The sequence below is a fragment of the Propithecus coquereli genome, unplaced genomic scaffold, assembly GCF_000956105.1.
Source record: "Propithecus coquereli isolate 6110/MARCELLA unplaced genomic scaffold, Pcoq_1.0 Scaffold237, whole genome shotgun sequence".
Taxonomy (NCBI): Eukaryota; Metazoa; Chordata; class Mammalia; order Primates; family Indriidae; genus Propithecus; species Propithecus coquereli.
In genome coordinates this window covers 533,715-547,245 of record NW_012147919.1, presented here as the reverse complement: position 1 = coordinate 547,245, position 13,531 = coordinate 533,715, and the positions used below count along the sequence as shown (strand labels likewise).

At 44.9% G+C, this 13,531-nt stretch overlaps 1 protein-coding gene across 1 annotated transcript in view; it reads left to right on the top strand.

The window, feature by feature from the left end:
- The window catches only part of BCAS1 (breast carcinoma amplified sequence 1), a 116,903-nt gene extending 115,573 nt beyond the window's left edge, over positions 1-1,330 (top strand). The window contains exon 11 of the mRNA XM_012645857.1: positions 1,256-1,330. Coding sequence (XP_012501311.1) covers positions 1,256-1,330 — 75 coding nt within the window. The remainder of the gene's footprint in view (positions 1-1,255) is intronic.
- The last annotated feature ends 12,201 nt before the right edge of the window (positions 1,331-13,531 follow it).

The following is a 13,531-nucleotide window of genomic DNA, read 5'->3' as shown; positions in this document are numbered from 1 at the left end:
ATATGCCATATTATATTATAGTATATATTATGCTATACTATATGATACTATATTTAAGGTACTATATTCTATGCTGTACTAAACTGTGATATATTTACTATATTGACTGTATTAGATATATACTATGTATACTATAAAATATATACTATCATATATTATACTGTCATATACTACACTATACTACCAATATGTACTATACTATATATACACTCTGTTGTACTACTCTGTACTATATATATGTATATACCTTAGTGTATGAGATACAATCTTATATTCTACTACCCTCTACTGTAAAAGGGGCCAAAAAAAATAGGACCTCTGATCCATGCAGCAACATGGACGAATCTCCAATCCACTCTGCCATGTGAAAGAAGCTAGGCTGAGAGGCTACATACTCTCTGATTCCATATGATACTGATATGGCATCCTGGAAAAAGCAAAACTCTAGGGATGGAGACCAGATCAGCAGTTGCTGGGGTCTGGGGTGGGGAGGTGTTGACTACAGAGGGGCACAGGAGGGGTTGGGAGGTGATAGAAGCATTCGATACGTCAGTTTTGGCGGTGGTTACATGTGTCGGTCTAACCTCATAGAACTATATACAGGTAGGGTTAATTTTGCTTTTTATCAGTGACATTTGACAGAAAAAGTGGAACGATAATAATAGTACCTACGTCGCAGCATTCCTTCCCCACGCTCAGTCAATATGAAGGCGTACCCACTAGGCGCCAGGCACCCGCAGGGCACTGAGACAGAACTCACGGAGCTTACGTTCTGGCGGCGGAGACAGATGCTAGACAAGTAAAATAGGTGCTACAGTCCCTTCAGAAAGTGATACGTTTTGTGAGAAAATAAAACAGGGTGATGTAGCCAGACGGTGACTGGGGAGGGGGAGCAGATGGGCGGTAGAATGGCGGGGGGGTTCTACACCCCAGGTTCCGCTCTAAGTGCATGACAAGCATGACTCACTTTATCTCGGGAGCAGCTCTCTGAGATAAGTTTTATCATTCCCATTTTAAAGATGAAGAAAGCAAAACACAAAGAGTTAACTAATTTGTCCAAGATTTCACAAAGCTAGAAAGTAGCATAACTGAGCATCTGATTGGAGACCATTCTCGTATCCACCACTCATGGCTAAGATACCTGTATTAATATTTACCGCAACACCTAGCACAGAGTAAATGCCATAATTGGCCACTGTTGCTGTTGATATTACAGATCTTCAACAGGCTACCACTTCTCTATGTTTTTCTCCAGGGACCAAAGCGGATGTTGGACGCACAAGTGCAAACAGACCCAGTAGCCATCGGACCAGTTGGCAAATCCAAGTAAACAATCGCCACAGTTCCCACCGGGTTCTCCTGCCACCAAGATGTTTCCTCCTTACCCCACCTCCTCCCCAAACACTCCATGTATATATTCTGATAGCCGTGACATGAAATTCTGCATACAAATTAAGCCCAGGCTGTTATATACTGAGGTGTATTATTTATGTCTCTGGTCCAGTCTTTTCGGGTAAATAACTGTAAAGGTGGTTTAGCAAGTTAACTAGTTAGGTCAGAAGAGTTGATGACTGCCAAGCAGGGAAGGGAAAGTGTGGAGGAATGCATTCAGGTTACGTTATGAAAAATGTCAGTGAGAAGTAAGTTGCGAAGAAAAAATGCCTGCTAGAGGGAATCAAGCTTTGCAGTAAGTAAGTGCTCATCCTGTAAGCTTGAAAAAGGGAGAGGAAAATCTGTTTGTTTAAGTTCGCATTTCAAGGAGGGAGAACCCGGGCTGCTGCGTTGGGTGGTTGCCAATTTCCTGGAATGGAGTGTGTGGGGCATGAAAAAAGGAAAGAATAAGAGTTGTTTTTCAAATAAAGTCCTTGAAATTTATTGATGAGAGGGAAAAGATTGACTGGAGAGGGCTTAAAATGATTTGGAAAAACAATGGCTTTTGAGGCTCAGTGACAAGGACAAGGATTACAACTCGGAAAAAAAAAAATAATGCAAATAAATGAAGTTGCAAGTTTATTTTACAACACGAGGGGGCGCTACGGCCTCCCTTTTTGTCCCGCATCCCGTATCCCTAACAAAGATTTGGTCTCTGCAATCTTACATTATTAATGTTTCTCAGATGGCTGAGGGGCTTGCTTCATCTGTTCCGTCTGACACTTGCTTCAGATGTGTCTGTAATTTCCTAATGTTCTCAGGATGTGCTCTGATAAAACCCTTCCCATAACCTCAGTTAATAAAAATTTACAGATTATGCAAATACCTGAGTTTTTTTAATACTTGTACAGAGGAATACATAGGACCCTGAGTCTATTAAAATGTAATTCAAAGTAGCATATGATTGGCTGATAGTCATGTATACTGTATCTTTCTTTTTTCTGATTCAATAAAAAAAATACATTTACTTCTAAAGTATCTTTTAATTTTCAACTTTTAAAGCAGGTCTCTCCTACTGCATGTCTAGACGGGTTTAAGTTCCAGAATATAAAATCCATACTCTTCTATTATCTTCTTTGAAGGATAATTTTCTCCCAAATCCTCCTGGATGTCCTTGTATGTGGGCACATGCAGACACACATGTGTGCACATGTGTATTTGCATACACACACATGCACATATATAAAAACGCTGTCTTAGGCCAGGTTGCCTGGAGCAGAGCCCGGGGCAGGGATTCAGATGCATGGGACGTGCTGAGAGTTGGGCCCCCAGGGAGAGGCAGGAAGAGAAAAGAAGAGGGCAGGGAAGGAGTAGGGCAAGGATTGCTCTCAGCTGGAGCATGAACTGCACCAGGCAGTTGGTCATTCTTGAGGCAAGGGGGCCGGCCTTTGAACCTCTCTCGGTGGTGAGTCCTGGGCTGCCCTGGGAGCTGGTGGGATGGGCGAACTGCTTCCATTGAGCTGAGAAGCCGCGATCCTTAAACAGCTGGGGGATGTGTGCATTGGCGGCGTCCACCACAGAGAAACACATATGTGTTCCGACACGTATTGATACCCACATTTGCATACACATGCACACATGCATACTTACATGTCACATACAGGAATAGATCATGCACATGCTCATATTCACGCACATACAAATAAACACATAACTAATGCAGATCCGCTTATGGGCTCACACAAATCTATCACATACACAAATCATCACACATTGATTGGAAATAAACACTGAAATATTCTCCTGACATGGACCTAGAGTTTAGGGACAAGTTTGCCTCTTACGCAAATTATACCGTGGGCTTCAGCAAATAGGCATTGGAAAGTGTGTTCAGAAACAAGTGGTGTCTCTAAAATCCCAGACTGAAGCCGAGAGAGGGTCCTTTGCTGCTGGGGGCCTGCCGGCTCCCTGCTTGGACTGGCTGAATTCTACGTTTTCACATGAAGGGGCAAAGGTCTTTTCCTCACGGCAGCTGGGTTAGCTCCTTCAGACCTCCTGACCACACCTGGAGATTACTCGTGTCTGTGCCTCACCAGTTGGGAACTGTCTCATGCCGTTTCACATCAGAATGTTTAACCTGGCGCCGTGCAGGAAAAATGCCTTCAGGGAAGGCCTTCCTGGTGGGTGACTTTCCCTCCACCGTTGCCGTCATTAGAGCACGCGGGATGATTCAAGGAAACCAGGCAGCTACTACTCCTTTGTCTCCAAACACCACAGGGGGTTGCCTGCTGCGACCTTTGGTGAACTCCAGGGCTGCAGTCCATTGAGGAAGGTGACAGTATCATTTGCAAGTTTCACCTCACTGGGCACAGGGCTCTTTGCCCAGATGAGAAGTGCCCCCAGGCAGGAGGGGGAGAAACAGACCAAGGGACTGAGAAGCTCAGGCCAGAGTCACTACTGCAGATGGAGCCCTCCCGAGGCCCCCACCCCCAACAAAACAAAAAGGTTCTTTGCAGAGAATCTCTTTGCAAAGCATGCCAACAGTTTTTATAACTGATTTCCTATGCTCCTGGGCCAAAAAAAGAGAACAATCTTTTAATGAAATTGCTTAGTTCTTCTTTAAAGGCAAGAAAAGCCAGAGCAAACTAAAAAATTGACTTATTAGGGGAACTCTAAATCCAGTTGTAGCTTAAGAAAAGCACGTTAAAACCCCACTTTTGTGTTTTGTGTGCATTTGTTGTTGTTTTGAGTTGAGATCCCATTCCTGATGCATTTAACAGTAAATGACTAATTTCCATGCCTCATGCTGAACTAGAGAGAAAAAGAGCCGAAACTCACCAAGTGAGCCCAGGAAAGCCCTAAGGACACGGATTCCCAGAAATGCCACCCAGAACAAACAATGGGGGGAAAGGCAAAGCAAAACTCATACCCAGCAAAACATTACAAAATGCCCTGAAAGAGAAATTAAGACCTGGGGGGAAGAGGCAAAGGTGCCTTTTATTATGATGATTAATTTATTTACTTACTCATTTACTTATTTATTTTTAGGTGCACAGGGAAGTGTGTCTTCTCCCATGTCAAGAAGAAGTGGCCTTTCCAAGAATGGAGGTTTTGAGCTGAAATGGCTGCCACTGTGCACGGGCACACGGACACACACATACACGCACACACACACACACACACACATGCACACACACAACACTGCATTGCAGTCCAGCTGACGGTGACTTTTTGACTGATATCCATAAATGAATCCATTCAAAAGAGCAGTTGTTCCCAGCAGCCCGTGAGGTTCCTCTTGAATTCATCATCCTGGGGAGGGAGGCACGTACCAAAACAGATGCCAAAAAGGGAAGGAAAAAGGAAAGAAAGTGAAATTTTTGTGTTTTTGTCGTACCCCCCCCCTTGCCACTTGCTCTTTAAACAAATTATCGGGGATTTAAACACATTCTCTCTCTCTCTCTCTCCCCGTCTCTCTCTCTCTCTCTCTCTCTCTCTCTCCCTCCCTCTCTCTCTCACACACACACACACACACACACACACACGCGCACGGACACACACTGGCTGGATTGTCCTTGTGTGTTTGCAAACAGTCCAGAAGCCCTGGAGTCCCACTAAATTAGATTCCAAGAGATGAGGATGTGTGTCCCACTGGCTCCTTCTCAAAGTGCCTAGAAGGGAGCAGATTTCTGCCACCTGGATCTGACAATGTCATTTCTTATGTCCGATCGTCCCAGGTGGATCTATGCCTTAAAAAAATAAAATCAGCTACACTACCTACCTTAAAAGGAAGGAAAGGAAAATGTTTCCAACTATTCACTTACCCAAGGTGCAAACACAGGGAAAACCAGGGAATGAGCTTTGCAACAGGGGTTGGTTTTAACCATCCTCTGAATGTCCCTCTTTAAGCCTTTTAAAAAGGCGATTTTGCACGGTGAGTAGAATGCGTCTTCTCCGTGGTCAAGATTTTGTTCACTCTATCAGTGAAAATAAAGTGGCACTGCCCCTCTGGAAATTACAGTCTCCATTAGGAAGAAAAGAAATTACTTACTGAACAGCAAATTCTATAAATTTGTAATTCAGATCTTTAGCGCAGGCCTGAGTGCTGGTCAGGATCCAGCCCTTTGCATAAATTGGTTTTCTGGGAGTTTAACTCTTCAGGCTCTGTTGCCCTCTTCTGGAAAGGCACACATACCACCTCTCCCTCCCCTGGCCCTTTAATTTGCCAGAGCAGAAGTAGCTATCCCTAATTTCACAGAAGTAAGGATAATAATAATAACGCCTTAGGTTAGCACACGTTTCAGTTTATCAAATGCTTTCTGAACACAATGTGTAACTTAAAGCTGTATGTCCCTAACTGAATGTCACTGCTTCCTTTGTTACATTTCATCAGGGGTGTGGGCGGGTGGCGGAGAGGAACGGGTATGTACCTGTATGGATTTTTTGTTGTCGTTTCTGTTTTTTCAGATGAGCACTTCTTGGTAAAATAGCCCCCACCTGCATTTCTGGAAAGGCGTGCAATGGAAGGGCCTCATCTGTGTGTGATTTACAATCAGGGACGCACGTTTCCGGCTAAATGCAGCCACACGGGGGCGCTCCAGGACCTGGGGTTCTTCACTCTGCAGCCAGGCCTTTTCCCTGACTGCCTGGCAGGGAAAATGGGCCAAAGCAGCAGAAAAGTGTTTGTTGATTACCTTGTAGAAAGCAATCAGATGTAATGAGGAGATGTAGAACAGGAGGGCCAACCTGTGCAGGTCAATTGCCTTCGATGATTCCCCGCCTGCCAAACTACCATGAGGTTGGCTGGTTGGTTTTTTCCAGTGTTACATGCTCCATCTTGGAAGAAGCTCAAGGGAGACTGTCATTGCAAAATACTAAGTTGTTGTCATTGCAAAGCATTATGTCTTTCTTACTGGCCCATCATGCTCTACTGGGACTAGAGGGCAGGTGACTTAGCCTCGGAGTTCCCCCTCAACAATGGGATTAATGACGCCACCTGGGGAGGTGCTGGGAGCCTGCAGTGAGGTGGTTCCTACCAACCACTTAGCCCCGTGGCTGGCACTTAACGAGCACTTAGGAAATGAGAGCTGTTCTGCCACAGGGAACTTCTAGTACCAAGTAACAGAAAACCCCTGCTCTGCTTGGCTAATAATAGTAACAATAAGGATATCTATCATTTTGTGTAATAGGTGTTATGTAACAGCTTTGGCTTTGACTCTCTAAACTCTGTTCTGGCTAACAGTAATTATAAGGAAATGTATCGCTTCATATAACAGGTGTTAGGTCACAACCTGACTCTGATTCTCCGGCACTCTGCTCTGTTGTGTTCCGTGGGTTGACTTCATCCCCAAACCGGTGCTCAGTGGTGGCTGCAGTTCCAGGCAAGGGGATTATGGGATTATCATAATCGGTTTTGATGGCTCATTCTGGTGAATTGGTAGTGAGCAGGCAATGCAATGATGCAAAAAACAGTAAAGCAATTGTTAATGTCGGTGTCTTTAAGGTTAGCCAGTCCCCAAACCAAACACGTCTCTTCAATTCAGAGTGATGGGACTTGTGTAGTGATGACACCTGCCCTCCAAAGCAGGGCCGTGAGACTGAGCTTACCAAGATCTGGGCCTTCTCGTCTGTCTCCCGCGTTGTTCCATCGTCAGTGTCTAGCACAGTGCCTGGACACCGCAGATACCCGGTGCATGTTGGTTGCCCAGATAAATTGATGGAGAGATATTCTGTGGTCACATCCACTGGAAGTGGGTCACCTTATCCCCTAGTGTGAGCTTGGTTTAGCTCCAAGTGTTTGATTTCCGTAATCAGAAATCCACCCTCCCCAGGTGACCAGCCCGGTGGTTGTCAAAGTGTGTTCCCAGGACCAGCGGCTTCAGCAGCACCTGAGAATGTATTAGGAGTGCAAATTCCCAAGCCCCACTGAAGACCCACGGGATCAAAAACTCTTGGGGTGGAACCCAGTAATCTGTGTTCTAACAAGCCCCCCAGGTGCTCCTGATGCAGGAGAAAGTTTGAAAACCACTGGTCTAGGCAGAGCTCCCCGCCCCCACTGAACACCGACTAAGTTTTTGGTCCAAAGACTGGCCTTGAAGATGCATAGGATGGATAATAAAAGCTAACATTGAATCTTACCATATGCCAGGCATTGTGTGTCACATGACTTACCTTGTTTACTGCCTTGTTTACTGCCCATTTGACAGATGAGGAAACTAAGGCTCAAAGAGAAAAAGCAACTTTGCCCAAGGACACGCCAACTTTGCCCAAGGACACGCACGGCAGAGCCAAGGCTGAAACCCAACCTAAGCCCTTACAGGTGTGCTTTTGTGTCTGTGGGAGAAACAGGCCGGCAAAAGGACAGTAATAATACAATGTAAGAGAAGCAAATGCAGGATGTCGTGGGACTCAGAGGAAGGCACTGCTGCGAGAGCACAGGGGGTGGAAGTTGGCCTTGGAGGGGGTGACAGTTTAGCTAACGCACAAAGAATGAATAAGGCTTTCTCAAAGGGCGTCCCAGCAGAAGGCAAGTGCACAGGCCTGGAGTCCACAGAGACGATGGCAGGTAGCTCGGCACACCTGGAAGGAGGCCGTGGGGAGAACCCAAAAGAGATGGGCGCTGCAGAGAAAGCACAGACCAGATCGTCCAGGACTTGGGGGGAGGAGTCTGTTGTAAGCAGTTTAAGCTGTGTCCCGAGGGCAGTGGGGAAGCAGCAGAGATGTGAGCTGGCAGGTGACACAGTCAGATTTATATTTTGACCGCAGGTAGGATGAATACAAACTCAATTCATCTAATAGTCACTGGGTGACCTGAACTATCTGCTCCATATTTGTTATAAAAGGTCATCATTTTCTCTTTAAGCTTCTTTAAAGATTATAAGAAAGACTTTGATAAAACTTCTAAATGGCTTTGGCCCTTAAAAGGACACTTAAATATTTATTTCCAAATACCACAAATATGAATTTGGAATTTGGTCCCACCGTCACCCAGATGATCATGACTGTGAGATCTTGAACAGATTACTGCGCCTCTCGGAGTCTCAGTTTATTCCTCTGTAGAATGGGGATGCTAATGGCATTCATTTCAGAGAGTTGCCAAAAAGAATAAACGAGACCGTGCACTTAGAACGTGTGAGCAAAGTGTCCTTCGGGGACTAGGTGCTCGGTGAGATTACTGATGAGGATGCAGGTGACATTGGCCTGAGGTGGAGCAGACATCTTCTCTTTCATTGGCGGAAAGGCCACCCAGTCTTTGGGACACCCTAAACTTTGTCCCAGCCTCTCCTCATCCGCATAAGCAGTTGGCTGGCTGCCTCATCCTTAAAAGAGAAAGGATCGAGGAGAGAAGACGATGAAAAATGTTAATTTCCCTTGAGTTTATCCCATTCCGAAGGAGAGCAGAATTTCTGGGGAAGGGACTGGGGTCTGCCGCTGGCTTTCCTTGGTTGTATTTACTTATACTAGTAGCCAGGTTGCCATGGTAGCAGATGGGCACCCTCCCCATCACTCTTCAGCCCACCTGAGTTTACCTGACAGCTTCCCACCTCAAAGGCCCCTGTTCTTTGCTTTTCTTCTTGGTGGCTTTCTCCAGGGGCTGTGAGAGTTGTTCAGTCCACCTGCAGGGCATTCTGGACAGGCCTGAAATTATATGGCCCCAGGAACAACCCCTAACCAATGAGGGCTGGCAGATAAATATCTCAGCTTCCCCACCCCAGTGACACATGTCTCGGTGGGACAACTTTGGGGTGTCTTCTACCTGTTGCCAGGAGGGTCCTCAGCCAGACTGAACCACGGTCACCCACAGCAGTGACATACTCACGAACACATCTCATTCTGCTTCCTGGGCTCCCTTCCCAGCGAAATAACCTGCACCCAAGTCCTTGCCTCGAGGTCTGTGTCACAAGTACAAGGATCTGTGTCTCAGTTAGGTCCTCTCGGGAAAACCTAGCCCGTGCCAAGTAATTTAATAGAGGAAAGTGAACGTGGACACTAGTTTTGAAGGTGCTGGAAGAGTTGAAAAGGCGAGCACAGGACAGTGAGGCCACCCAGAGATTGGAAGTAGAAATAGATTGGAAGTGAAGAAATAGATTAGAAGTAGAAATCATTGTACTAGAAATACAACTACCATTAGAGACAGCCAAAGGGAAGGGGCGATGTCGCTGGAGCTGGGGGACCGGCACCCCGTGGGGATGTGGGAAGCTGCCTGAGGGTGGCTGGCACCAGAGGGGGCTCTCGGGTAGGGGCGGGGGAAAAATATCTCAGAGTCAGCGCCTCCCTCAGGCTGAACCGCTCCAGAAGCCAGTTGGCAACAGAACCCGGGAAGCCCAGTTGGAAGGGAAGCTTGGACAGAGGATCTGAGAGCAAACAGCCAAATGCCCAGCACCGTGGGAGGCCCTGCTCTGCCAGGAAAGGAAGGACCAGGAGCAACATGGGTGAGGGGCTCAGTCTAAATGCATGAACAGTATGTTCCCGTCATGGTGACAGCCGTGCCTGCTTCTTTATCTTCAGAGAGGAGTGGTGGCGGAGAACCCAGGCTCCGGGCGCAATCAGCCTTGGTTCTGCTTCTTGCTGGCCACGTGGCCTCGAGCAAGTTACGTCACTTCTGGGGGCCTCCCGTTCACATCCATAAAATGGAGCCTGGCTGGGGGGATTTAACGACCTATTCCATGCAGAGCAGTTAGCACTGTGCCTGGCACTTATGACACTGTCTAATAAATATTCATGCTTATGGAAACGTCTTGAGATGCATCAGCTGTTCTTGAGTGTCAGGTCCAGCAGCCCAAATTCCTACTAGAACTTGTTTCTTCTCCTCTTTACCACTCAACCCTCCAACTTCAGTGTCTAGAATCTGCCGTTCCTCTCTACTTTTCTGCTTCATTGCCCTAAAAGAAAAAAAAAAAAAACTTTCCACTTTCGCAGAGGCCCTGCCAGAACCGAGGCGAGCTGCCTTCTCCTCCCCTCCGGCTCACAACCCTCTCTCGCCACCCTGCCCCCTCCCTATCTCTGCTGGCCAGTTGTTCACAAGTAGCTTAACAGTTTTGAGAACACAAAAACAGGAAATTATGCCCCAGCCCTGACTAAGACTAAAAAACTCAAGTGCAAATCCTTCAGGGGACAGATTGCTTCAGCTCTCAAAGACCAGGGCCTTGAAAAATCAGGTCCCATGGCCAAGATCTCTGGATTTGCTTAATCATTTCCTTTGCAAATTTATAACCTCTGTAACCACGAAGAAGAGATGGTGAGAAAGGGGGAGGCGGGAGTTGAAAATGTTTCAAGTCAACCACAAGACAGGGCAGGAAATTCTGGATTGGGGGGCGGAGGGGGGCATTTTTCTTTCCTCCCTCAGTGGCAGAGCAGCCTAAGATAGCAACTCTGGAAAATGGTTTATTGTCCAAGAAAGGACTGTTCTAGGATGTTCTTTTTCTGTTGATACTGACCCAGAGGAAGATGCTGTGGCCTTCTTCATTCGTTGGTTTAATGGAAAGTATGGCAGAACAGAGAAGGTTCTGAGATGCCCTAGTCTGACCCTTTATTGGATTCAGGCCGCAAACATTTGCCGAGTCCCTGCCTCCACTGTATACAGAAGGCCAAGGTGGCACCCCCACTTGGTCAATGCCAGCTGCAAGTTAAGAAACCTTAGGTTAAGAAGGCTGCCTACTACAAGGATCTGAAGTGGGTGACCCAGAGCTATTTTATTATTAAAATCCCTGAAAGACAAAAAGAATGGGCCTCTTTGCCCTTCCTTCTCACTGAGTTTTCCCTAGCAAATCAGAGCGATGAACTTCATCAATTTTTAAAGTTAAGACCTTGTCTTTAGTAGTGGTTTTTATTTGAAACTGGGGACCAGCCCATTAATGTTGATTCAGCATATGGAATGGAATAGAATAGAATAGCTCATGATGCATCACAGGCGATGTGATAATATTGGTTAATGTAAGTTTTGTTTTGATTATGAGCATGTGTGTATAGATTCAAGATATATTTCATATTATGGTTTGTAACAAGAAAAGTTTAAAAGTTCATGGTCTTTGATGTAGTTTAGTGGCTACAAGGATGGGATCTGGAGTTCCTGGCATGGGTTTGAACTTCAGCCTGCCGCTTACTAGCTGTGTGAGGTTGGGCGGGTTGATTCACTTCTCTGGATCCCAGTTACTGCAGGGAAGTACCACACAGTAAAGAAAAATATCAAATTCAATATTGGATATCACAGTTTCCAAATTTCTAGGGCTAGTTATTTTCAGAAAGTGCCATCCTGTCCCTACATGTTTTCATTGGCTAATCTGCTGGGACCTACTCCTCTGAAGTAAGCTACTCCTTCTATCTTAACCTCTCTTCCTCTGATCTTCCCACATTTCCTCAACCTCCTGTTGCTATCTCCAACATCACCTGGAGAAAACCAAAGCCATGTAATATGTAAAACTTCTTTCCAGAAAAAATAGCTAAATGGCTGTTGCAGGCCGTCTTACCTATGTCCAACTCTAACAGCTAGACAAAAAAAAACTTGAAGGCATCTAGAACAAAGACACAATGCTTCCCTTCAATTGAAAGCAACAATGAGACTGACAGTTGAATTTTCAACAGAACTGATCAATGCCACATGATAAAATTCAAGAAAGAAAGAAAGAGAGAGAAAGAAAGAGAAAAAGAAAACAAGAAAAATAAAACGACTCTAAATGTACAAGTACCTGTTAACATAGCCTCAATATAGACAGACCAGACACTGTCCGATCTAAAAAGAAAAATAAAGAAATTCATGATCATAATGGTAGGCTTTAACATACACATACTTCTATCAGTAACTCATAAACAAATAGACAATAAATCAGTAAGAATGGAGAAAAGTTGACCAACACTATTTACACACTTGACCTAATTGACATTTATAGAACAAAATAACCAATCACTGCACAATGCATGTTATTTTTTAAGTGCACATGGAAGATTTACCAAAAGTTGTCACATGCTGGTCTGTGGAGTAGGTCTCAACAAACTTCAAAGGTTAAAGGAACACACAATATGTTCTCTGACCACAGTGGAATTAACTAGAAATCAACAGCTAAAGACAATGTCTGAGTAGTTAGAAATTAAGCAATGTGACCCTAAATAACTCATGGTTTAAAAGAAATCACAGTGGAAATTAGAAAATATTTTGACTAGATGATTATTTGACATCGAAATGTAGGATTCAGCTAAAGCCATGCTTAGAAGGAAATTTTTTTTTTTTTTTTGAGACAGAGTCTCACTCTGTCACCTGGGCTGGAGTGCCGTGGCATCAGCCTAGCTCACAGCAATCTCAAAGTCCTTGGCTCAAGCAATCTTCCTGCCTCTGTCTCCCGAGTAGCTGGGACTACAGGTATGTGCCACCACGCCCAGCTAATTTTGTCTATTTTTAGTAGAGATGGGATCTTCCTCTTGCTCAGGCTGGTCCTAAACTCCTGACCTCAAGTGATCCTCCTGCCTCAGCCTCCCAGAGTGCTGGGATTACAGGCCTGAGCCACCACTCCAGACCCTAGAAGGAAATTTTTATCTTTAAATACATGTATTAGATCAGAAGAGAGGATGACAATGACCTAAACATCTTTAGGAAATTAGAAAAATACAAGCAAATCAAATCTAAAAAAGGAAACAAGGAAATAATAAAGCAAAGAGAAGAAACTTATGAAAAAGAAAACAAATGCACAACAAAATATCTCTCTGCAGAGATGCAACATATCTCGTTGCTAGACTACCAGCATCATCATTCACTTGTTCATCCATTCTTGCATTCATTCATTCATTCGATGAATATTTACTGAGAATTCATGCTGCGGATCAAGCACTGTTCTAATTTCTTAGAATAGGGAAGTGAACAAAACAAAGTTGCCTTCAAGGAGCTTGTATTTTACTGCAGGAAATAGGCAATAAACAGACAACTAGTGATAGGCTGTCAGGAAGTAGAATGTGCTATAAAAGCTAAAGCAGAAGGGTAAAACAGAATGCAGGTATGCAGATTTAGTTGGGGTGATCAGGGAAAGCCTCTTTGAAGGTGACATTTGACCAGAGAATTTCAGAATAAAGTGAGGCGTAAATCATGCAAATGTTGAAGAGAAAAGCATTTTAGACAAAAGGAAGAGCTACTGTACAAGCCCTACGGTGAGTGCATATTTGATACACTGGGAAG